We start from the raw sequence: 24,287 nt of genomic DNA, 5'->3' as shown, positions 1-24,287 counted from the left end.
GAAAGCTGGTAGAAGAAGAGGATGTTGGAGGTCAGAAAGAGAGAAAGACAAAAACCATGAACTCAGCTGTGAACTGTGTTGAGTATCAAAAGATGAGCAGTGAGCTTGAGGGGGATTCAGGGGATTAGGGGGTGCTGTCACAAAATCATGAAGTTTATCTTTCGAGGAACACTCCGACATTTCTAATTAACCTACAATAACAAACTTTATTTATAGAGCACTTATCAAAACAAAGTGCCTTACATAGAGAGAAATAAAATACCACAGTGAATGATACAATACATGAAGGGCAAAAACAAAATAAGAAATAATAACAATCAATTAAAAACCAATAAAATAAACAGTTCAGGTAAAATCAGGATCTGCTGATATAAATTCGTTTTGAGAAGAGACTTAAAAGAAGACGCTGACTCAGACAGCCTAATTTCTTCGGGCAAGTTGTTCCAGAGCCTCGGGGCCCTGATGGCAAAAGCTCCGTCCCCCTTAGTTTCCATCCTGGACTCAGGAACAGACAGGTGACCCCTGCCCGAAGATCTCAAACTACGTGAAGGTTCATAAGGGATTACAAGGTCTAAAATATGATCTGGAGCCAGGCCATGAAGAGCCTTAAAAGTAATCAACAAGATGTTAAAATCAATCCTGAAACCAACAGGGAGCCACCTGTAAAGAGGCTGAAACAGGTGTGATGTGGTCGAACCTCTTTATCCTGGTTAAAAGCCAATGGAAAGCCTTATGGAAATACATTTCGGGGTTTAAATGATAGGAATGATACCTGCTACTGTTAGGGTTAGGTTTAGTATCACAAACTACTTGGTTAGGGTTAGAGAAACATGGTCATGTTTAAATGAGCACAGTGTTGACTGTTTGTAGGAGAAGGGATACGAGTGGCCTCCCTTGTAAATGTCAGATGCTTTGTTGACTTGACCATCCAACCCGACCTTCTCCCTAAAGGGCAATCCACACAGAAAGCGTTTTTGAAGTCCGTCACTCGTCCGTCTCACAGAACAGATACCTATGGTTCTATTTTATCAAATGTAACAACCGACACCAAGACACATGCGTCACCGGGGATCGACGCTTCAGTAGATCCTCAGCTTAATCTTAAGGTCGTTGTACGGGAGCCATTCATAGTTTACAGATGATGGTTTAAAATGCTCACCTGACTCATTAAAAGCAGGGCCTTTGCTGTGAGATGTAGCACCACTGCTTGTTTTCCCTGAAGCTTAAAGAGTAACTATATCACCTTTTAAGGTGATATGCCGAACTTGTTAGCAAACAGTTGCTTATTTACACATCCAGCAGTTACGGAGCAACATGATCATTCATTTGGAGTTGTGTTTTTGGCCACCTGGCGAATCTCCAAGTCCATTATTCTCTCAGGCAGTGTACAGTGAGTTTTTAAAGCTTTTTCTCTCAAAACAGCTGCCTTCTGCAACGCTTTGAGAGCACTGAGAGTGAACCATGTCATCTCATTGTGCCCTCTTCTTCCGCAATGGCCAGCTGTTTATTTCGATGCCCCCACTAATATTCGCATATTGGTAGTGGATGGAAAAACACATTCATTTGCATTTTCTTTTGCCTATTTTCTGGAAATGTGTTTGAAATTTGAGCTAAATTTGGATGGAAACTGAATTGGCTATAGGTTGTTTTTGGCATTTGTACAAACGCTAGTCAACTTTCTGGTGAGGACAGAATTATCTCTGTGTGTTCATATTGGCCCAGGAAAAGTTTAGCCTAGCTTAGCACAAAGACTGGAAGCATATGGAAACAGCTAGCTCCATTAAAGGTGCCTTTGAATAGCTCCAAAATTGTCTTATTAACACATTGTATCTTATCTTAGCTGTGGAGAGGTGAGTTTTTCCTCTTTTGGCAGAGGCCAGCAGTTTCCCCCCTGCTTCCATTGTTTGTGCTAAGCTAGGCTAAAACACGCCTAGACTAACCACTGTACTGAATGCGTAGAGATAAAATGTATATCAGTGTTCTCATCTAAGTCCTTATTAGACAGAAAACAAGCATATTTGCCAGAATGTCAGAGTGCTTGTCTCATTGTAATTCAAAAAGAACAGAATAAGAGTTACAAAAACACTCAGCTTGTCTGCTATTGTCTGCAGTCTGCTATTAACAGACTCATTTTTCTGACTCTCTGAATAGTCTCTTACCTCTTCTTGTAGTAAACTCTTTTATATTTCCATGTCTTGCTTTTTCGTCCTCCTCATCCTCCTGCTTCCCTTGCCTCCTCTCTTTTTCCCCATATCTCTCCTTCCATCTCCCCTTCCTTCAGTATAACTCCTCCCGTCCCAGGGAGGAGTGGGAGATGTGGCACCCCACGCTCATAGCCGAGGCTCTGTTCGCCATCGCCAACATCTTCAGCTCCCTCAGACTCATCTCCCTCTTCACTGCCAACTCCCACCTCGGGCCCCTGCAGATCTCACTGGGGAGGATGCTGCTGGACATCCTCAAGTTTCTCTTCATTTACTGTCTGGTAAGACATTTTGATCCACCTCAGACACAAATCTGGTGGGGGGGGGTTTTGTGTTTCACTCACAACAAGCTGCGTTGAGACAGAATTTGGTTTGCTTTGTTTTGTATGTGTATAATTAGTGTGTGTGCTTGCGTTGTCATTTTTGAAACTTTAGTGTTTTGTTTTAACTTCAGTAAAGCTCTTTGAAATTTGCTTTCCGGCTTTTCCTCATGCTAGCGGTAGCGTGATTCTCATGCAGAAAACTAAATTGTTGGATGGATTAAAAATGAAGTAATAACTTGGCTATTCTTCTATTTGCACCACTAGTGAGGCAAAAGTATAAAGTTTAGCCTTTACAGCGGCCATTTTAGGCCATCTCAGATCCAGCTTGTCAGGCGATCAGTTAGCATACTAACAGTTAACCTTTCTACAGTTAGCATGTTAACATCCATGTTAAACAACTTGTGGATCTTAGCGTGCTGTGCTATTTTTTCCTAATATCTAGCATATTCAATGTAGCATGCTAACATTTTGCATTTTAGCATGCTAACATTCACAGTTAGCATTCATCTCAAAGTTTAACGGAAGTTCAGTCATGAGTTTCAGAGTAGCTGAGGTGTTGGAGAAGTGGAAATTTTTACCTGAATGAAAACTGAGGAAATCACGAAACTCAATAAAAGTCATCCTCTGGGCGAAATGAATATATGTATAAAATTCTGTGACAATCCATCAAATAATTGTACAAATATTGATCATCTACTGCATAATTTTCTATTAGAACTTTATATCTATTTTCAAACTGCATCGTTGATGATGAGAGCAAGAAATTCCTCTGCACACTGTATTCTTCATTGATGGTAGAAGAACATTAAAGGCATATTTCATTACATTCAGAACTCATTGATTCCTTCTCAAGGGAACTCCTAACCTACAACTCTTAAAATCAATCCCAGTGAGCCCGAGGCACAGGAGCCACATCGCTTCATGCCCCCTGTAGCAGTAGGGGGTCAAGTCAACACCGCGTGATACTCCACCCAAAATTATTCAAGAAGAAGATTTCATGAAGGGATAAATGAAATTATGTCTTTCCTGTGTAGGTCCTGCTGGCGTTTGCTAATGGTCTGAACCAGCTGTATTTCTACTATGAGACAAAGGCCTCAGAGGAACACAACAACTGCAAGGGCATCCGCTGTGAGAGGCAGAACAACGCCTTCTCAACGTGAGTACCATCCATAATGCAAACTCTATATCCACGTGTGTGTCTGTAATGGTCTGAAAAGGAGTGAAACTAAAAAATAAAGGTGAAACTGCGGCACTTTGATACACAAATACGTTCTGTTTGAGTAAAGTAGACATTTGTGAAGACTTCATTGGAGATATCAACGGGGGAAAATGCACTATTTGAAGGTTTTTCACCTTTCCTGGTGGAAACAGGTAATGTGTTTTTTTTTACAGTACTGTTCATTAATGTTGATCTAATTGTCACTGACAAAACACTGGTGTGTTTTATCTCCTGCTCAGGAAAGTGATATGCAGTTCAGTCATTTGTATGACTCCTGCTGATCCCTAAAAGTCTCTAAAATATTAATTTTTGAACTTCCTGGTCTAGAAATGCCTTTAAAGTGTATAAAATGTAATAAGGGAAACATTAACTGTGATCTGCAGCTGATCAAATTAGCATATGTGTTTCTACTTTTATATTATATATTCTTATATCTCTAAATAGCTTTAAGTGCTGTAGCACTTCACCTGGTGTAGCTGTGATCCTCATTTTATTCTTGAAAAAGAAGGGTGTGTTTCAGACACTTTTTACAAGGGAAACTGCATTATTTATTTTTTGTAGCCATGCTAGCGGCATGGCTGTAGGGATGGAAATGTCAGTCTATCTGCCTCTCTGTCATTCCACTTTGGTCCAGACTGAAATATCTCTGCCAGTATCGGACAGATTACCATGAAATCTGGTACAGGTATTCATGTCCCCCTCAGGATGAATTGTAATAACTCCTCCAGCGCCATCACCAGGTCAAAATTTCAATTTGTCCAATATTTTGGTTTATGACTAAATACCTTGAAAGCTAATGACATTCAGCCTCAGCTGTACAAATGTTAATATGTTGTTAACATGCTAAACTTAGATGGTGAACATTCCCACGCCCACCAGAGGGGAAAACAATCGGCGCCACGATGCAACCAAGGGCCGAAACGCTAACAAAATGCCTGTAGCTAGCTAAAAACATTAGATTTCAGCATGTCAAAGGATTATTTTAGCAACCCATGTCTACTAGAGAGGAAAAGGTATATTTACAAACTTAATATTGTCAGTCTGTCTCAGTGTTCCTTCTCCTTACGTTGCTTTTCTTGGAGAAATTATGACACTTAATGGCCAGAAGTGAAATACTTGATATTTACAACTATTTGATTGAATCACATACTGAGTGCAGGGTCTCCCAGTTTTCCCATTCTTCCTGCTGATGCCTCATGTCTTATTGCCTGTATCCACTTTTGTCTTCTTAAAGGCTCAGTTTTTGGGTTCGGGAGTTTATGAAAACTTAGTTCTGGGTTCTTTACCCTCTTGGTAGTGTTTCCCACCACACAGCAGCTTTTAGGCATTTTTCTGTTGTTTGCTAGCAGACCGAAGTGACAAGGAAGCACCTTCACGCAATGCAAAGTCAGTGGAGAGCGATAAATTGTTTTCCCCTCCGGTGTGGGGACTTAATTGCGCTCTGTCTCTATACTTGCTTAGCATCAGCATGTTAGCATTTAGCTCAAACCACCACTGTGCCAAAGTACGGCCTCAGAGCTGCTAGCATGGCTGCAGACTCTTAGTCTTGTTTCTTTAGTCAGTGTGAAAAGTTTTTATAGTCATTATTTAAATCTGAATTTCACGTAGAAATTGTTCAATATTGAAAATACTATATATGGTCATACATTTCTGGATTTTATTTATGTATTTATTCACTCATTCATTCATTTAAAAAACAAAAGTAAGAATCCCTAGTGTATCGTCAGGTCTGTAGTTAGTTGCAAAACAAACTTTTGTCCAGTTTTTTCTCTGGATGGTAAATGAACTCTGATGTTTAGGGGAAAGTTTTTTTGTTTTTGGTGATGCCATGTTTGCTAATAACAACTGTGATAATATCCACCAGCAGTGATGCTAACATCCATTTAAATGCTGTCTGGATCGATGACTGAATATTTTATTGCGCACATCACCCTGAGAATAAAATCCTGTCCAAGTAGTGTGTGTGTGAGACCCTGCTCTTATGTGTCATTGCACCAGATAATGATATGGAAACGATTTTTGGTGTCGAGTAGGAGCTCAGGCTCGTTCAGTAGACGTGAAGAATATTAATGGGCTGTTTTTTAGCGTGAGACGGGCGAATTTGCAAATGCGGAAAACCAGTCGGGGGTTTAGCTTATTGAGAGGCCAAGTTTGAATTATGGCTCATATGGCAGCTCTGCAACACACACAGAGCACAGATCCAGTGTATCTTTGCTGAGGGAGGCAGAGTGAGAGCCAAGCCGAGTCAGTGGGCTGAATATTGATGAGGCATGTGGTTTGTTTTAGATAATAGCTGTATTGACTTGTGATCGATTCCATTACAGTAAAGCGTTCAGGACAATGATAGGACTGCGAGGAGAATGGATGCCCAAACAACAGATCACACTTCTAACTTTTAACTGTGTCTGTTTCTATTAAAGGTATTTCATATAAAAGTGTTTTTTTTTTAGATAAATATAATCTTCAACAGATCATCAGGCAGGTGAATGATAAGACAAATAGGACAAGTTTTCCCATTGACTTTTCTTTTGCTGTAAAATAACATTTTCAGTCTGTATGTGGTTTTCAGGTGTCAGTAGAATCAAATTTGAGATCTTTTTGCCTGTAACAGAAGAGTGAAATAAAGAAAAGTAGCATTGCACCAACTTACTAAAAAATCAACTGTTTATTGTCAGTGAAAAGCATTAATTGACAAAAAGTTCACACTAGCTATATAGCTTTTTGAAGATGCTGCCCAGATTACATCAACACGTGAACGAGACATTCAGTACAGTAGTATGTTCACTGCTAATGTTTTTTTAAGATGCATCCTTTTTGCTAGAAGTATTACAAATCCATTTTAATTTGTGTGGAACCCAGGAAGAGTTGTTGTCACAAGGTTTGTGCAAGTTTTCACGGTCAAAGTTTTCAGTTCACAAGATTTACTCATGGCAACCCAAAGCACTTGGTTAAGGTTAGGGAAACATTATAGCTTTGGATAAATATTGAAAATGCACTGCTGACTTGAGGCGGGAGTTTTTACACCCATAAATCCACTCCGACCTCCTCGCTAAACAAACAACACACTCAGCAAACCGCGACTTGAATAAACAAAAAGAGTAAAAACTATCGTGTTGATCATGTCGGGATTCCTCATCTGTACGTCGGCCCTGACGTGCTGCTGGTGGATCAGAGTCTGTAGGAAAGAAATCAGCCTCTGAAGCTAAATGAGCGAGCAGATCACCGCGGTGACGGCTGAGATGATGCATTATGCAAATAGAGCGATCGCAGCCCCGCGGGCAACCCGGCCTGCATCAACATTCATGGGTTTACAATGCAAGGATTATTTCCTCTGTGTGTGAGTGAGAGAGAGCTTTGCATCCTGCTCGCGCTCTCTGTAATTCACACACACTTATCAACATTTCTGAGTTATTTCGCGAGATCATTTCCTGTTTCTGCTCAGGTGTCTCCCCTCTGCGTCTCCTGCCTCCCTCTTCTCGCTCATCTGTATTTCACACACACTTATCACCGTTAATGTGTTAGATCGTTTTACACCATGCAGCATGAGTGTGTGTGTGTCTGACTCTGTCTCTACCTCACTCTCCCTTTTCTTGGCCTTCACACAAATGCTGTAAATACTCCTTCACTTTCTATATTTCGTCTATTTTCTTTCACACACACAATCCTCTCTTTCTTTCTGGGATTTGCACACCTTCTCTAAGTCTCTCTCCCTCAGCATGGGTGCTACTGGGATTCTGATTCACCAGACAGAATCTAACTTGTAGACCTTTTTCAACCAAATAGTCATATGGACTATAAATTCCATATGACTATAAAGTTCTTTCAGTGCGTTTGTTTGAGTGTTTCCTCTGCTTTCAAGAACCATGGTTAGACCAGTAACAGCTTAAAAAATGACAGTGTGGAGAGACATCATTTTGTACACGACAAGACAACACAGTCATAAAGATGCCGTTGGTTGTGTTTTGATGTGTGTGTTTATAAAAGTACGGAGGATAAACTGAGTGTTTCTGATGGTCTGCTGTATGTTCATGCTTTAGTACATATCTGCAATGATATGTACTAAAGCAAAATAAAACTTTGGTTTTGTTCATTTGGCTCACTCTCTCTAGTAGTAGTTTGTTATATGATTATACCATATGATTTTTTTTTTTTTGCGTTGTGCACAGAATCACATAGATTCTTGTTGGTAGTGGTGGAAGAAGTACACAGATCCTTTACATAAGTAAAAGTATTAGTACATCAATGTAAAAATACTCGAGCAAAAGTCCTGCATTCAAAATCCTACTTGAGGTATTATCATCAAAACAACAAGTCCTCCAAATGAAACAACAAAATACATATTTTGTCCACGCCCTCTAGAACGACACATAGAAGTCTGATCTGACTCCCCTATCTGCAGGACAAGGGGTGTGGAAGCAACAACAGGTTTTCATATTTAATACAGGAAAAAAGCTTTTGGTACCACATCTAAATCAGCTGCAAATGTGTATTTATGCTTGTAAAACACTAAAAATGTTGGCAAAACAACTCTTAACTGTATTACAAATGTGGATGCTGACGAACAGACTCCACTTCTGAAATGCTTCTGTGAGTGAGCCAGAGATGTTCATATTCGGCATCAGAGGAGTGGAAGGAGAAACTCCTCAAAAGAACAAAGCCTGCAAGAAAAAAAAAAGTTCCTGTGGTTACAGCATAAGGCAGGTCACAGTGGCCCACTGTTACTACACTGTTACGATTAAGTGTCTGCAGTCAGTCATAAGCTCAGCAGGCTGCAGTAATTTAACTGTACACTTGTGTCAAGACCACACACACACACACACACAGAAAATCTAACCTACTCTAAAGCAAGGTAAGCACTACTATAGGAGGGATTTAATTGCACGCTGTCCGGCTGCCAAACCTAAACACATAAACACACTTTGTTTTCTCGCACAGAAACACTGCATACAATGTTTCCGTGTCACACACCAACTCACACAACTGTAGAAGTATAACAGTGAAATGACTGAGTGGCTGTGAGGATCAGCTGCAGCAGTTTGTGACTCGGCTTACTGGAGAGAAAGATGAGAGGACGGGAACGGAGAAGAGAAAAGGAGAGAAATCAAGGGAAGTAGAGGAATGAAAGGAAACAAGGAAAGGAGGGGGCTAGTAAACAAGGAAGAGAGAGAAGGAGAGGAAACGAGAGGAGAGAAAATGAGGAGAAGAGAGTAGAGGAGACAAAGAAGGGAGAGGAAACCAGGAGAGGATAAAAGAGGTGGGGGGAGGGAAGGGGGAGGAAACCAGGAGAGTAGGGAAAACAAGTAAAGGAGAGGGAAGGAAAGGAAACAAGGAGTCTGTTCATACTGATAACAGAATGGTTGATGACTAAATAAAACTTGTTTGTCTGCTGGGGAAATTTCACATTCATAAATCAAGAACAACTAACAAAATGCCCACTTTCAGACTCAACGGAGACTAACGTAGTATTCATACTAAGTATGACGTCAGATTGAGTATATAGTGCGTTCCAGCTGCATAGTATGTAGATTTTGTGTACGTGAGAAATGCCCGGATGAATTTCTGAGTATGCGCCATGAGCTTACTGGACATACTCAACCGCCCCACAATGCATTGCATCTCTTCAGATTGCGCAATGGCGATCATGTGATGCAGGCACATGACTGTCTTGCATGAGTATACTTCAGTGTGAACAGTCTGCTGATATTGGCATACTTAATGGTTCCTTTAGTAGGCAGTATGCGGTACTTACTGATTAAGTATATACCAGGCAGTACGTTAGTATGCGGTTTCAAACACAGTCAAGGAAAGTAGAGGAGAGGATCCAAGAGGAGGCGGGGAAAGGAGAGGAAACAAGGAAAGCAGAGGAGATGAGGAGAGTAAATGAGAGGAGAAGAGAGGAATCAAGGAAAGGAGACAGGATTGGAGAGGAGACGAAGAGGAGAGGAGGAGGAGGAGAAAAAACAAGGAGAGGAAAGAAAGGAGAGAATTGGATTTTAAAAATAGCTTTTTTTTTTTTTAAACAAAAGCAACAGAAAATACCTATAAAATGCTAATTTCCTCTTGTTAAGCGAAAATATTTACATGTACCAAAAAACAAAACAAAGAGGAGAGGAGAAGAGGTTGGATAAAAGGAGAGTAGAAATAAAAAGAGACAAATAATAAGTACAGAAAAGACAGCGAGGAAAAACAGAGAGCTAGAAAAGAAGGAAGGTAGAGGCGGTGAAGGAGAGGAAAGATACAAGAATAAAAGACTATAATGATTAATTAATGGATGCTAGAGATTAATTAAAGTGTGCTTGATGAGGAAAGGTTAAAGAGAGAGGTTTATTTGTCTTCATTCTGTTAATATTTCGGTCCATCTCGTTCACGTCCTCCCCTCTTTCTCGTTCCATAACTCCGACGCAATATCACGCTCGGTTGCTTCATTCATGGTTGATTAAATTCCCTCGCTCTCTCTTCATTTGCACACTCACCTCAGTCTCTCGCCCTCTGAATACACACAGCAACACACACATGTAAACATACTTCACCTCCACACACATGTACATTTACAGAAAATTCACACCACCGCTCACATGCTGTATATACAGACACACACTCTGTATACTGATTGATATGGTGATCATTCACACCCACATACCTTATAGAAACACACACACTCCTGCCACACACTGCAATGACAATAAATGTTGGAGTGTTGAATATTTAATGCAGCACAAATATAACACCCTGCAGACAAAACCTCTCTCTCTCTCTCTCTTTCTCTCGTGTGATGTATTGTCTGGTTCTGCCAATTGTTGCTTCATCAAAAATTCAGCAACCTCCGCTGTAACTGTGACTGTCACACAAACAGCCACAGAGAGAGAAACAGAAGACAGATCAGAGCAGAGAGTGGAAATAAAATGAGGAGGTAAACAGTGACAGAGAGAGAGCGGGGAGGAAGGTAGAAGAAGATAGAGAAAGAGACAGGGTGAAAAATAGTGTGAGAGAGAGAGAGAGAGAGAGAGAGAGAGAGAAACAGAAGACAGATCAGAGCAGAGAAGGGAAATAAAATGAGGAGGTAAACAGAGGGATGAAGTGACAGAGAGAAGCGAGGAAGATGGAAGAAGATAAAGAGAGAGAGGGGGAAAAATAGTGAGAGAGAGAGAGAGAGAGAGACGAGGACGGACAGACCAAGAATCCATCTGCTAGTAGAGTCCAGTTTGTCAGAAAATATTCAAAAAGCAAATATGATCAAAACAGTCAGTCAACACTGTGATTAAATGTGATCCTGTGAGTAGAAGGAGGGACGCACCGAGCCAGAGGTGGCCAGTCCACATTAAATACAGTTTGTTTTTGTCAACATCATTATGAAACTCAGCTGTCAAAGAAAAAAAAACGACTATGACCTTTCCCCTGTTTCACTGTTCCACCTCGCAGCACCAACATCACTCCTCTCTCGCGTCACCATGTTTACAGTTGTGCGCGGAAGAGCGCTCTGTGCTCCTATTGGTCAACAACGCTGGGACGTCACGAGGCGTCCCAGATGCAGTGCTGGTTGTCGTCCACTATGATACAACGTTCAATTGTCGCGCCTGACGCCCGTTTTCGTTCCCGACGCCCTTTGTGTGTCAGGTTAGGGCAATTATCGGGCTAATATCATTAGATTACATCCAGCATTTAACGCAAACCACGATCTTATTCTAAACTAAGTCACGTTTGTGCCTAAACCCGACCAAACCTTAAAGGCAGAATGAGCCGGATTTTTCTAAAAAACAATGTATAGACTCATACAAGCATAATCCCTCTCAGTCATCACTTATGACCCACTAGAAGTGTGTGGCGGTGTCTGTATCTGCAGAGATGCTGCCCTCTGCCTTATTAGTTTGCTGTGTTCGGGACGTTTCTGGGCGTCGATCTTTGGTCAGTCGTGTGTAGCCTCCGGCCAAAAACAGCGTGCATGCTGGGAGGTCAACAGTGGTCAAAGTCCACATTAAATACAGTTTTTACAGGGCAGTTAATGCAGTTTATTTTGTTGATAGTAACTCACAATAAGGCGTTTTACAGTGAAACCAGAAGTGTTCACAGTGCCATTCGGGGTTAGCTAACATTACAAATAACTGACTGGATGTAGTTTTTCTAAAAGCAGATTCTCTGCACTTTTTGTCAGGAAGAAACCCCTGGAAAAAAGCTAGTAAGTGGACCTTGAGTTAAGATTTTTTGTCAAACTCTTGTTACCGAGGTCAAGGATGAAATTTTATACTCAGTCATGCTACACACTTCTGTTTATGTTGAGACAATGATCTGCAATGCTGCAGTGGCAAAATGTCTTTTACTTTACATGATTTAAAATATTTAAACATGTTGATATGGCTTGGGGTTTTTTCTGTAGTTCCTGTGAATCTGTTTATTCTTCCTGCTACAGCATGTACTGTATTTGTGTTGCCATCTGGATGCACATTTTGTGCCATCGAGTTGTTTTAGTTCAGCACCATTAAGACTGATTTTACTAACTGGGATCTGTTAACAGATCCAGCTCTTCTTTTCAAACTTACTGGCGGTCTCATGCTATTTTGTCATGAGTTGTTTGAGTAAAAATCGAGCAATAAATGTATTTTTTTCGGATTGTACTGTTTGGTTTTACAGCACTAGTATAGTATCTCATATCGTTTAACTCCTCAGCAGCATCACCGCTGCCTGACTCCTTCTGAAGGTTTTTATACTCAACAGAAGGATCTGAGCATGGATTTCCTCTCAGCAACTACTCAGTGGAAGGAGCAACACTCATCCTGTAAAAGAGACATTTACTGCACATTTGCAAGTAGCTCATTTACAGTTTAGGCAACCTGTCATCCTCCACTCAAAGGGATTTTGGCGACTGGGGGAGTCGTAACCAATCTTGTAAACAGTCTTGTGACTTAAGCTGAGTGAGAGGCAATGATCTGCTTCGTTTGCTGTAATTTACCTTCTCTGGTGTTCATACCAGTTAGAGAGACGTGGCGTATGAATATGAGCATCAGAGTTTAGTTTGTTCTTCTGTCTGTCAGGCGTTAACATGTATCTGCTCTTACAGAGAGAGACATTTAATGACTGTTTCTCGTGTTTGCTTTGAGCCACTGATGTCAGCCTAGTCAGCTGTAAGCATTTGAATGCCTATGAAATGGTTAATCAACTTAAATTTGTTGTGCTTGTTGTTTGCTTATGAGGACACCCTGAGAAAGATGAAGAAACACGATCTTAGTGTGAACTCTACAATAATGTATTCATTCAATCTCAGTGTTACATACATATCTTTATAGATAAAAGTAATGTTTGTGTGTCACTTTAAGTTGTGTTTTCCTCTCTTTTCCTCTGAGATCTTATTTCTAATTGTTGTCCTTGTATTGCCTGTGCAGCTCTCTGTAGTGCTCTTTTGAAGAATCCTTTACAAAAGCAAACTTCTGTGTTGTTCTCTTTCCTCAGGTTATTTGAAACTCTTCAGTCTCTGTTCTGGTCGATATTCGGGCTGTTAAACCTGTACGTCACCAACGTGAAGGCCCGGCACGAGTTCACAGAGTTCATTGGGGCGACCATGTTCGGGACGTACAACGTCATCTCGCTGGTGGTTCTGCTCAACATGCTCATCGCCATGATGAACAACTCCTACCAGCTCATCGCTGTAAGTCACAATATTAAATCCTTTTTAGGCATTTATCTAGTAAATATCCCAAAGGTGCAGGTTCCAGCTTCTCCAATGTGAGAATTTGCAGCTTTTCTTTGTTTTCATTAAAATCATCTCAACTAAAACAAACTAAACGAGCAGTTTGAGGACACTACTTTGGGTTGTGAGCTTGTGATGGGCATGTTTTTTTTTTTTTTATTAATTGTTTTCTCTAAATGTCTCTAATTTCTCTAAAATGTCGTAAAATATATTTTTCCAGAACCAAAGGTAACATCTTCAAATGACTTGTTTTGTTGGACCGGACAGTCAGTGACCCACAAACCCGCATTCACATGTCATTAATCAGAAATGACAAAGAAGTGAAATGAAAGTTTGGCATTTTTGCTTAAAAATGACTGAAACGATTAATCGTTTATAAAAATACTGATTTTTTTGTCAGCTCAAATTTTTAACCTTTAAAGACGAACAGATGAAAAAATGAAATAAGTTAATGGAAAATGAAATGGATTAAGTGTGTGAATCCCTGCCATGATCTGCCTGTCCCAGACACATTGTTTGAGATTTGAGACAAAAATTCGTTGAGGTTTTATCTCAGCGGGTCGTCTAGTTTGAGTGGATCAGAGATGTTAAATACCATAAATTCTCAAATAGTTAGCCCAGGCCTTTATTTCGAATTGCCCCTGCTCCCCAGTTAATGCAAACTCCAAACTTCCTCCATGTTTGCCTGTTGTCTTGATGGATTCATTATAATGGCCATTTCCACAGCATCATGTCAGGAGTGCCTTTTTCCCCGAACGATGTTAAAATACCACGACTGAAACTGAACCCATCCTTGCAGCCATCCCTTTTTATAGGTAGGATTTTAATGTGAGAAAACATCAGGAAGTGTTGTTGACGCTGTAGCTTAAAATCAATCAGGAAGAAACAACTGGAATTAATTAGGGAATGAAAACATTATTTGTGGTAAAAAAGAGAAACTCAGAGCAGCAGAGTGGCGAGTATAACATGACTTTGCTGTTGTAGGCTACTGATGAAATTAGCGCTGTGGAAATGGGCATAACACTACGTGAGCTGTTGTGCGAGGCTACCGGAAATGTTTTTTTTACCTGGCCTTTATTAGCGACCGGACTTTATTTGTTTGTCATTTGAGACTCTGACATTATTTGAATGCTTTATATGAGAATTTACGGTATTGCGCTCATTCGCTCCAACTGCAGATTTCTTCAGAAGGAATGATCTATCAGTATATCTTATCTTGAAGTCTTGAAGTCTGCACTAGTTCTAAATGAACAGCTTAGTAACAGCTGTTAAGCATTATGTCTCTTTTAATTGCTTCACCAAATTTAATTTAAAACAAAAAAGATCACCTTTCACATTGTTACATGACCTCGTAGATTCAACAAGCTGTCTTCTTTTTGTCCTGCAGGACCACGCCGACATCGAGTGGAAGTTTGCCCGCACCAAGCTGTGGATGAGTTACTTTGACGAGGGCGGCACGCTGCCGCCTCCGTTCAACATCATCCCCAGCCCCAAGTCCATCTGGTACCTGCTCATGTGGCTCCACAACAAGCTGTGCAGGAGAGGCCAGCCGCCCGGGGAGGACACGCACAAATGTGAAAACCTCCGAGAGTTCACGGTAAGTGAAGACCAAGCAAGAGTGCGCAGAGTCTTACAGTTCTTACATCATCACTGCTGATCAAAATCATATTGTTATCAATTTTTCTTTATTCATTTGGCTCAAAATTGCAAATCATAATTATTCTCATTAGGCAAGTAAGGTAGTAGATAAACACACAAGTGTTGAGACAGAGTTATATGAGTGAAATGACAGAAAGAGAGAAAAGAGAGTTCACCAGAGAGAGTGGACAACCATAAAATTGAAACTAAACAGAAACCAAAACTTTGTGTTCTGTGTTTGTTGTGGTTACTTATAAATAAAAATTAAACTGTAGTTTAAACTGTGGTGATGAAGAACTCTTTACCTTGTGTACTGATGACCTATATTTAATTTAAAATCAATATAATGTTGTGGACGTGACAGGAATGATGAAGAAAAAAGCACCACTCACTGTGCCAAGTTCAAGGTAATTCATGCAAAAATAGCCTATGAAGATTTATAATTATTATTCACCGGTACCAAATTTTCCTATGCCAGTGTCAGTGTGCCGCCCAGGGTTCGGGAACATCTGACAGAGGGTATTATAGCTTCATGTCCAGTTGAACGGGCACATTTTATACACAGCAGGCTTGTCAGGGATTGGCTTTCTTGGTTGTTTGTTTTCCTTTATTGTTTGTGTCATCCATGTTACGTTTTCTGCGCCTCAGCCCCAGAGAGGAACGACATTTCATTCATCTGTATATTAAATAAAACTGAAGTTGAATTTGAATGATTGTGACAAGATGCAGCTGCCCCGATCCAACCAGTGAACACTGCAGTTATGGGACAGCCAGTCTAACTTACAAGTCTCTCGGTTGCTCCACGTCAGACAAAACTCCCAAAGTTCAGAAACTCAAGAATAAACATGTGTAAACGTTTCATTTATTCATGTGTAGCCTAATATGCTGGCGTGGCCATATGCCTGTCACTGAGCAGTCATGCAAACATGCTGCGCAAGCCTCAGCTGGGCTAAAAGGCCATATTCTGATATTCATGTTAACAAGTCACTGGAGGATTCAATGGCTTTACATGCAAACTGAGGTCTGGTTACTTTGAAACTTTGCTACATGAGTTGAAAGGATGTGCTTTCTCTTCAAGGAAAATTCAGTTTTCTGTGTTTTACTCACCAGTATGAGTCCAACAAGCTCAAAGGATAACACAGATTGTAAACAAACTAAAATGTTTTACCAAAATGATTTGGAAGAGTAGGGCTGGATTTTAAACCTCCATACTTCCTGAGTACTGACCAAAATGTGTCGAGTACTGTCACTCAGCGCTTTTGTTTTGTTTACATATTCTTTGACCAGATATCTTCGGATGTACGTCGATGCTGCTTGTGTTAAACGCTGCTGTGTTTGAGAACTTTAGTTTGTTTTGTTAAATGAACCAAAAAAGATTCAGATTGAAAGTTCATTCTTGACCATGGAAACACCAGTTGGGCAACTTTCCATGACAACTGGGCAAGTTCATCTGCTGAGGAAGATCGTACGATCAAAAGCTCCAGAACAGCTACTAAATGGACCTTGTGGGGAGATTGTTTTGGTTCGGGTTACACGGTTCAGAGGCTGGAAAGCAAAGGTAGAAACAACATTGACAATCTGGCAACTGACTGGGGAAAAGGGGGCTGGTATAAATACTGACTGCTGATTGGAGAATGAGGACAGGTGGGAGAGTCTGAGGGCATCTGGTGGACAGGTGGAGAATTGCAATGACTGGAGAGTTCCTAAGAAATGCATGGGCAAAATGAGAAGTGGCTGGAGACAGGGACAGAGGGACACACTGAGTAAAATGAAAAACTGAGGCAGCTGTTGTGACAACTATAGCTTTTAAAGAAATGTAGTGGAGTAGAAGTATAAAGTAGCATAAGAAATAAATAAATTCAGAGCCCACAATCAGTCAGAGCAGAAGGACTCATCGACCCACCTGCTCAGAGTAAAAGAGCAGGGCAGGAATGTGTGGATGTATATCGTTTTACAGATACATAATCACACAGCACATGGACGGACATCAGCTGTGCGTCTATAAGCACAGAAGGAACATCAGCGGATAAACACGTCCTGATAAACACATTTAACCATCCAGTCATCTGGAGAGAGACTGTGAGCAAGCAGTGCAGAATGATAAGGCTTTTTCACACACACACACACACACACACACACACACAGAGTGCAGCTGGCATGTTCACCTCAGCTGAAGTCAGCTGAGTTATATAAGCCCACCAGCCCACATAGGTTCACAGAGCCACACAGCACTGTAGAGATCTGATCAAGGGAGAGAGCCTGTGTGTGTGTGTGTGTGTGTGTGTGTGTGTGTGTGTGTGTGTGTGTGTGTGTGTGTGTGTGTGTGTGTGTATAAGCAGTATAAGCAGAACAGTATAAGCAGAAAAACAGCATGATATATGGAAAGCAATGACATCGCTGAAAAGGGAGAGAGAGAAAGATTGTTAGAGGAAGATGTGGGAAGGATGAATGCAGGGTTACATGTATATGTGTGTGTGTGTGTGTGTTTGTTTGGACCAGTTTGAGTTTCAGACCTTGGTTTTAAGGTTCAGGTTAGAATCAGGTTTAGGTTACGATAAGAGAGGGTCGGGTGACCGGGTATATCCTCTAATGATAAAATATCTTATTAAAAAAATCATGAATAAAATATTTAAAAGTGGGGGAATAAAACAATGATAACAGCTTTAGGTTTGGGTTGGGGTTAGGGAATTACTCAAGTACTATACTTAAGTACAATTTTTAGGCACTTTACTTGAGTATTTCCATTTTCGGCTACTTTATACTTGATAACTTTAGTTACTAGTCACTTTGCAGATTCAGATTAAAAACACAAAATATAATCAACAAATGCATTATGATGCATTGTTATGGATAAAGATAAAACTTTATTGACATGAACTTCATGAAATTCTCAAGCTACCCAGCAGTATATATAGTAAAACATAAGCTCCACCTTTACCAACTGCAACATTAAGGTGATGAACATATTAATACATTGATAATTATAATTCAGTAATATAACATATCGATCTGAAATGGGCCATTCTGCATATTTTACTTTCTTTTATTTTGATTCACATACTTGAGAACTTTTACTTAAGTGAGAGTTTGAATGCAGGAGTATGTCTGCACTGATCAGAGTACTTCTTCCACCACTGCAGCCGACACAGTTTCATATCAGATGAATAAACTGGCCTCCAAATCCACTTTCAGGTTTCTGATTGTTGAAGGAATCATTTTTCATTTTTTGATTTTGTAAAATCTTGATTTTCACTTTATTATTAATATTCAAACTAAACACAAAATAAAATCCTGGATATTTTCAATCAAAAGCAAACATGATTAGCCCTATTTTTATACCTGTGCTTGATTTCCCTCATGTAGCAGCACCTGAACGCAACACTGTTAAGCAACTCGATTTTGATGAATGACGTACAAGAGCAGACTGTCACATAACCAAAAGTTCATGAGTGTAGCTGATGAAGTGTCCTCGAGCCAGACAGTTTACCTCCTACCTACTGTCTCAGAAAACCAAATCAGTCTTGCTGATTCAAAGGCATCTTAAAACACTTCTCAGTAAACTCTCAGTATGGCCACAGTTTATCATTTCATTCCTTATGCTGACAAGCCCTCATCAGAGCAACAAAAGAGAGGCATCATCCTTTTTATAGAGAAAAGGCAATCATCCACAGGAACTTCAATAATACATAATAGATACTTTCACCCAGTGTTGCCCAGGTACGTGTAGCCCTGGAGGTACTTCTGCACTTGCCAGAGGGTACGTGTACATGGAAACATTGTGGAGTAGGTCAGTGAATTTTAAAAAAGAATTTGTGATTTGGTAAACACACATATATCCACACACTTGTGTTTAGGATAAAACTAAAGACAAAAATATAGGATTAGAAATTGGTGTGAGGCTGATCTTTAGAATATTTATTGTCACAATATTTATCATCCCAGAAAACTGAGTCATCTGTAACACCTGAAGACCACATGCTGCATGGAAACTAGCTAAATGTGCTGGATAAATGGGTGAAACGTCCAGCTTCTGCCACTCCAAGTGGTAGAAGTGCAAACCTAAACTTCAGAGATCAAACCTTCAACATCAACAACTCCTGTGTCACTATTTCTTGGATGAAAAAATAAAATTGTAAAGGCCATATTGACATTTTGTATTTCTGTTGTTGTCACTTTAGCACAGTACCTATCTGCATCTGATGTAAATATATTAAAATATATTAAAACACATTTGTTTTAATTGACCTTTAGCTGATATAATACTTTGCTATTTTCTGATTTGGATACACATTTACCATGTTGTCTGTTTCTCTTATTTTTTCTCTTTATCGTCTTCTTTTGTAAAGCATTTAGTCACAAAACGCTGCATGAATAACGCTCACTTGTGCTCTCGCTGCGTCTAAGTCTGCAGCATCAGAGTAAAAACACTGAATCATATAGGTATGGCTTGATGCTGTAGCTCTCTAAAAATAACCTAAATGCTCTCAGTACACTTGATTTAATTGGTTCCATCGTTTGATGAGGTGAGAAGAGCGCTTTAAAGAGAAGATACTCACATTTTTGCTCACATCTGTTACTTAGATGATTGGATGAAAGCACCAGCTAAAGGTCTAAAATGTAAATGAAGAGCAGAACTTCTCTCTCCAAAATGTCCGATATCCCTTTTTAGAGGGGGGAAATGATTTACTGGAGTTCATTAGTCAGCACCTCTCCAATATGGAGGATCCAGGCTGTCAGCCAAAAGCAATTTGTTACCTGTTCTCTTTTGTTTAAGTTTGGTGCTATTCATTCATTTTTCCAAAGAGAGCGTCACTATTTCAAAAACTGTAATTTTGGAATGAAAGTGTAATGTAAATCAGGTTGTCTGAGAGGAAAACAGGGTAAATGAGAGAGGAATGAAAGGATGTGGAGAAAGAGAAAGACAGAATAATGCGTTGATGAATGCAGAAACATCATGATCTCTTTTTCTCTTTGCAGGAACGCCACGCTGACAGTCTGATACAGAATCAGCATTACCAGGTCTGTACCCCCGTCACAGCTTCATGGTTGTTTGTTTACTGTGTGTAGAGGTGCGTTTGTTTGTGTGTGCTAGAGGTCTTCAGAAGAACACAATCCCCCCAACAGTCCAGTACCTGATCCAACCTGAACTGTCCTGAGTCCAACTTAAAGAAATACTTTGACATTTTTGCTTTATTTGTTTTCTTGCTTGCTGAGAGTGAGATGAGAAGATCACTACCACTCTGAGGTCTGTACGGTTAACATGTAGCTATGGCAAGGAGACTGTTAGCTTAGCTTAGCATAAAGACTGGAAACAGGGTGAAACGACTAGCTTGGCTCTGTCAAAAGGTACCAGCGGCCGGGCACAGTGGCTTCCTAGAGTCTTGTCGTCACTGTGAGGTTGCCAGGCAACCAGCGAAGACTCCAGGAAGTAACTGTCTCCAGACAGAAAATAGTCCGCCAGATAACCCGTAAAAGTACAACTTGTCATTTTTACACTTTGGTTTTCGGACTAATTAGTGTGATATCGCTCTTCTCATCTAACTATAGGCAAGAAAGCGAATTGTCACTGTTGGGTGTGGTTACAGTCACACCCATTATTGATGCAAATAACCAATCAACACTATAATGAACACATGGTATATTGAAGTGACGTTTCTTTATGTTGCCTGTAGTGATGAAGTGATGAAGTGGGAGGAAACATTAATATAACACTAGTTAACATTCAGAAGTCAGTACTACCTCTTCCTGTTGGGAAGTCCATTTTGGAAATTTAATTTATAAGGTAATAACAACAATGGAAGGGACTTGAACAATTAAAATGTGACCAAGTAAAATCAAGTGAAGAATAAAGTGCAGTGTGGAAGATATTTGTAGACAAAAAAAAGGAAATAAATTTTAAATACAGCATCTGCAAAACCTTGTTGATGCTAAAGATTCAGGTCTGTTCAGGCTTGTCTGTTTTTTGATTGCACGGGTCCGTCTTTTGTTAAGGCTCCTTTTATGGTTGGAAATATTATTTGAGGCTTGTGAAGAGCTTTGGAATCTGAGAGCAAATAAAACCTGAATAATTTATAACAGAAGAACATGTGGTGAACTCACTCGTGTTTACATTTCTCTAACAACACAGTCAGTTGAAATTCAAACCACTGGAGCTAAAGCCAGTTTAACTGGGCCTGTAACAGACCAATCTGTGACACAGCAGAAACAGTCCAGACACTAGTAAAACCCTGTCCTGCATATTTACACCCAATTTCCTTCACTGTCGCTCCCAGCCTCTCTGTCTCTCTCTCTCACACACACACACACACACACACACACACACACACACACACACACACACACACACACAACAGACTGCATCTCCCCCAGCCATGTCTCGCTGGCAGTGTTTTGTTTACATCCATGTTTACTAGCTAGCAGTTTTCTTCTTCCCTGCCTTTGTTGGCACCATTGCTGCATTTCTTGGCACATTACCGCCACCTGTAGATCAGTGGAATGGTGTGAAACCAATGGTAGGAATGTGAATCGTCTCAGCCGTGAAGGAAGTATTCAGATCCTTTACTTAAGTAAAAGTACTAATACCACAGTGTAAAAATACTGTTACAAGTGTATTGAAAATGTAATTTAAGTAAAAGTATGTAAGTATAATCAGGAAAATGTACTCAAAGTATTAAAAGTAAAAGTGCTCAATGCAGTAAACTGTCCTCTGTGCCTGTTATGCTATTATATATTATATCATTAGATTATTATTACTCATGCATTAATGTAAAAGCAGGATGTTACTGCTGTAGTTGGTTGAGGTGGAGCTCATTTTGAACTATTTTGTATCGGACTGCAGCTAATAATTATTTTCATTCTGGATTAATCTGCTGATTAGTTTCTCCAATAATCGATTGATTTGTTTGGTTTGTAAAAAGTAAAAATTCAATGCTTGTTTTGTCCAACCAACGGTCCAAACCTCAAATTTATTAAAAACTATATATAAGAAAATAATTAAAAGGAGCAAATGCTCACATTTGTGAAGATGGGACCATGAAATGTTTTTGCATGAAAAAATGACTAACATTATCAAAATAGTTACCAATTAATTTTACATCAATAGATTAATCGACTAATAGTTTCAGCTGTACTTGTATAAACTGTTGGGTAGTTTCATTTATAAAAAAAACATCATATTTTATAAACTCTTCGTGTGTTTGTTTTTTTATCTTAATTTGTAAAGTAACTAAAGTTGTCAGATAAATGTAGTGAAGTAAAAAGTACAGTATTTCCCTCTAAGTATAGTCGAAAGTGGCATGAAAAGAAAAAACTCAAGTAAAGTACAAGTACCTCAAATTTGTACTTAAGTACAGTACTACATTCCACCACTGCCCGTGTGCACGTGCGTCCACATGCGCAGTACAAACAAGACAGGGACCCACTCAGGTCCTTCACAGGGTGCCACAGCTGCTCTGATTTAAACATCAGTCTCATCAGAAACAACTTCATAAAACTCATATCACTTGAGAATTTCCATGTGTTTTATCATTGTAAAAGCAGTAACAGCATTAGATTTGATATCAGGTTTGATGATTGTGATTCCACACATTTGTATTTTTTAAAAAAGTGTCCCCTAATATAAATTAAACTGAGATAGAGCACCTTTAGAACCTTCAGAAACACAGTTTATTGTTTTTGGCAGCCATGACAGTAATTCTGATGTCCAGTTTTTGGGAAAAGAATTTGTACAGCAAATCAAACGAGACGCAGCACTTGTATTTCGACACCTCAGCACTGGCAGCGACTACAAACGCAGGAACGCCAGTACTTTGTATTTGGCAGCGCCGACTGTTACTTTGATCACCGTCAGTGTTTTTAAGGATTGTTGTAGGAATCTGCCCTTCACTTTAACAGAGTGTGTGGTGTGTTTTGGCAGAGGCGGAGAGTGACAGCATGCCAGACCATCCCGTTTGGCAGTCACAGGTGTTGACTGTGGGAGGATGCAGTGTGTTATTTTGTGTGTGTGTGTATTGTAGCAGTGTGTCAGGGTTTGAATTACCACCCACTGAGCACCAACTGCTGGTGAAATTTGTCTTTGGTCTTTAAATCAATAAGGGTCACCTGCCTCATTGGCTGATTTACCTAATGACATTATAACATTTAAATTCATCAGTTAGGTTAAATTAATCTGCATTTTGTGACAAACCAGCAAGTGAACAAGTTCAAAATGATCACACGGTAATGGTTTCATTTATTTCCATTAAAAAACACTGACAACCATGAACGTAAATTGTTCCTCAGCCCGTAATTTTCCTTGAATTTACTTTTCCTGGAAAAAAAATCTGGATTAAGTTTTTACTATTGTGTCATACAACTATGTCCAACCTGCATGCGCTTTAAAGGGATAGTTTGGGTTTTTTGAAGTGGGGTTGTATGAGGTACTTATCGATAGTCAGTGTGTTACCTACAGTAGATGGGGGTTGGCGCGCAGCCAGTTTGGAGAAGCAAACAGCTGCTCCGCCACAGACGCTCAGCTCTGTATTGTTGTGAATGGGGATCAACAGTAATACGTATTTTAACAGCCAAAACAGTTCGACCTAAAAAAATCAATATCAGTCTAAGTGTACAAAGCGGCGCGTATGTGTAGGAATACAGAAGTCCCGCTCTAACTGAGTTAACATTACAACACAAATTATTACTGTAGATCGGAGGTTTTCATACTGCGAGGGTCGTACATAAAAGTAAAGCAAATATGTTGAATAAAACAATAAAATAACATATAAAGTAACTGAGCATGTTAAGTAACCATGCTGACTGTCTCCAACAGGAAGTGATCCGGAGCCTGGTGAAGAGGTACGTGGCGGCCATGATACGCAGCGCCAAGACGGACGAGGGACTGACGGAGGAGAACTTTAAGGTGGGTAGCCTACTTTATGGTGGAAACTGGGACAAGCCGCTGTTGTCGTGGTGATGGCTTATGGGGATCCAAATACATGAAGAAGGAAAAAAGATGATGACAAAAGACAAAAGAGCAAAAAGAGAACGTCAGTCAGAGGATGTTTACACCTGACACCAGCATATCTGAATCTTTTTTTGGTTTAAGGCTGACTGTCTCTGCTCAAACACTATAGAGTTTAAACATTAAGTACAATCTAAATCTGTCTATTGTTTTACAGTAAATCTTATTAGTCTGTAGCTGGATGCCCTGCAGAGCTCAGTCTGCAGAAACATGGACAGTGACTAGGGTT

The 24,287-nt window shown here is 39.9% G+C and overlaps 1 protein-coding gene across 1 annotated transcript in view; it reads left to right on the top strand.

Moving 5' to 3' along the window:
* trpc5a (transient receptor potential cation channel, subfamily C, member 5a) overlaps window positions 1-24,287 on the top strand; it is a 146,527-nt gene that overhangs the window by 110,010 nt on the left and 12,230 nt on the right. Inside the window, exons 12-17 of the mRNA XM_044182948.1 lie at window positions 2,282-2,482; window positions 3,559-3,680; window positions 13,185-13,380; window positions 14,810-15,019; window positions 20,038-20,079; window positions 23,867-23,956. Of these exons, the coding sequence (XP_044038883.1) occupies window positions 2,282-2,482; window positions 3,559-3,680; window positions 13,185-13,380; window positions 14,810-15,019; window positions 20,038-20,079; window positions 23,867-23,956 (861 nt within the window). The remainder of the gene's footprint in view (window positions 1-2,281; window positions 2,483-3,558; window positions 3,681-13,184; window positions 13,381-14,809; window positions 15,020-20,037; window positions 20,080-23,866; window positions 23,957-24,287) is intronic.

The sequence above is a fragment of the Siniperca chuatsi genome, linkage group LG22 (assembly GCF_020085105.1).
Source record: "Siniperca chuatsi isolate FFG_IHB_CAS linkage group LG22, ASM2008510v1, whole genome shotgun sequence".
In the NCBI taxonomy this organism is placed as follows: domain Eukaryota; kingdom Metazoa; phylum Chordata; class Actinopteri; order Centrarchiformes; family Sinipercidae; genus Siniperca; species Siniperca chuatsi.
The sequence above is the reverse complement of the archived record's forward strand: the minus strand, read 5'-3'. Positions and strand labels throughout refer to the sequence as shown.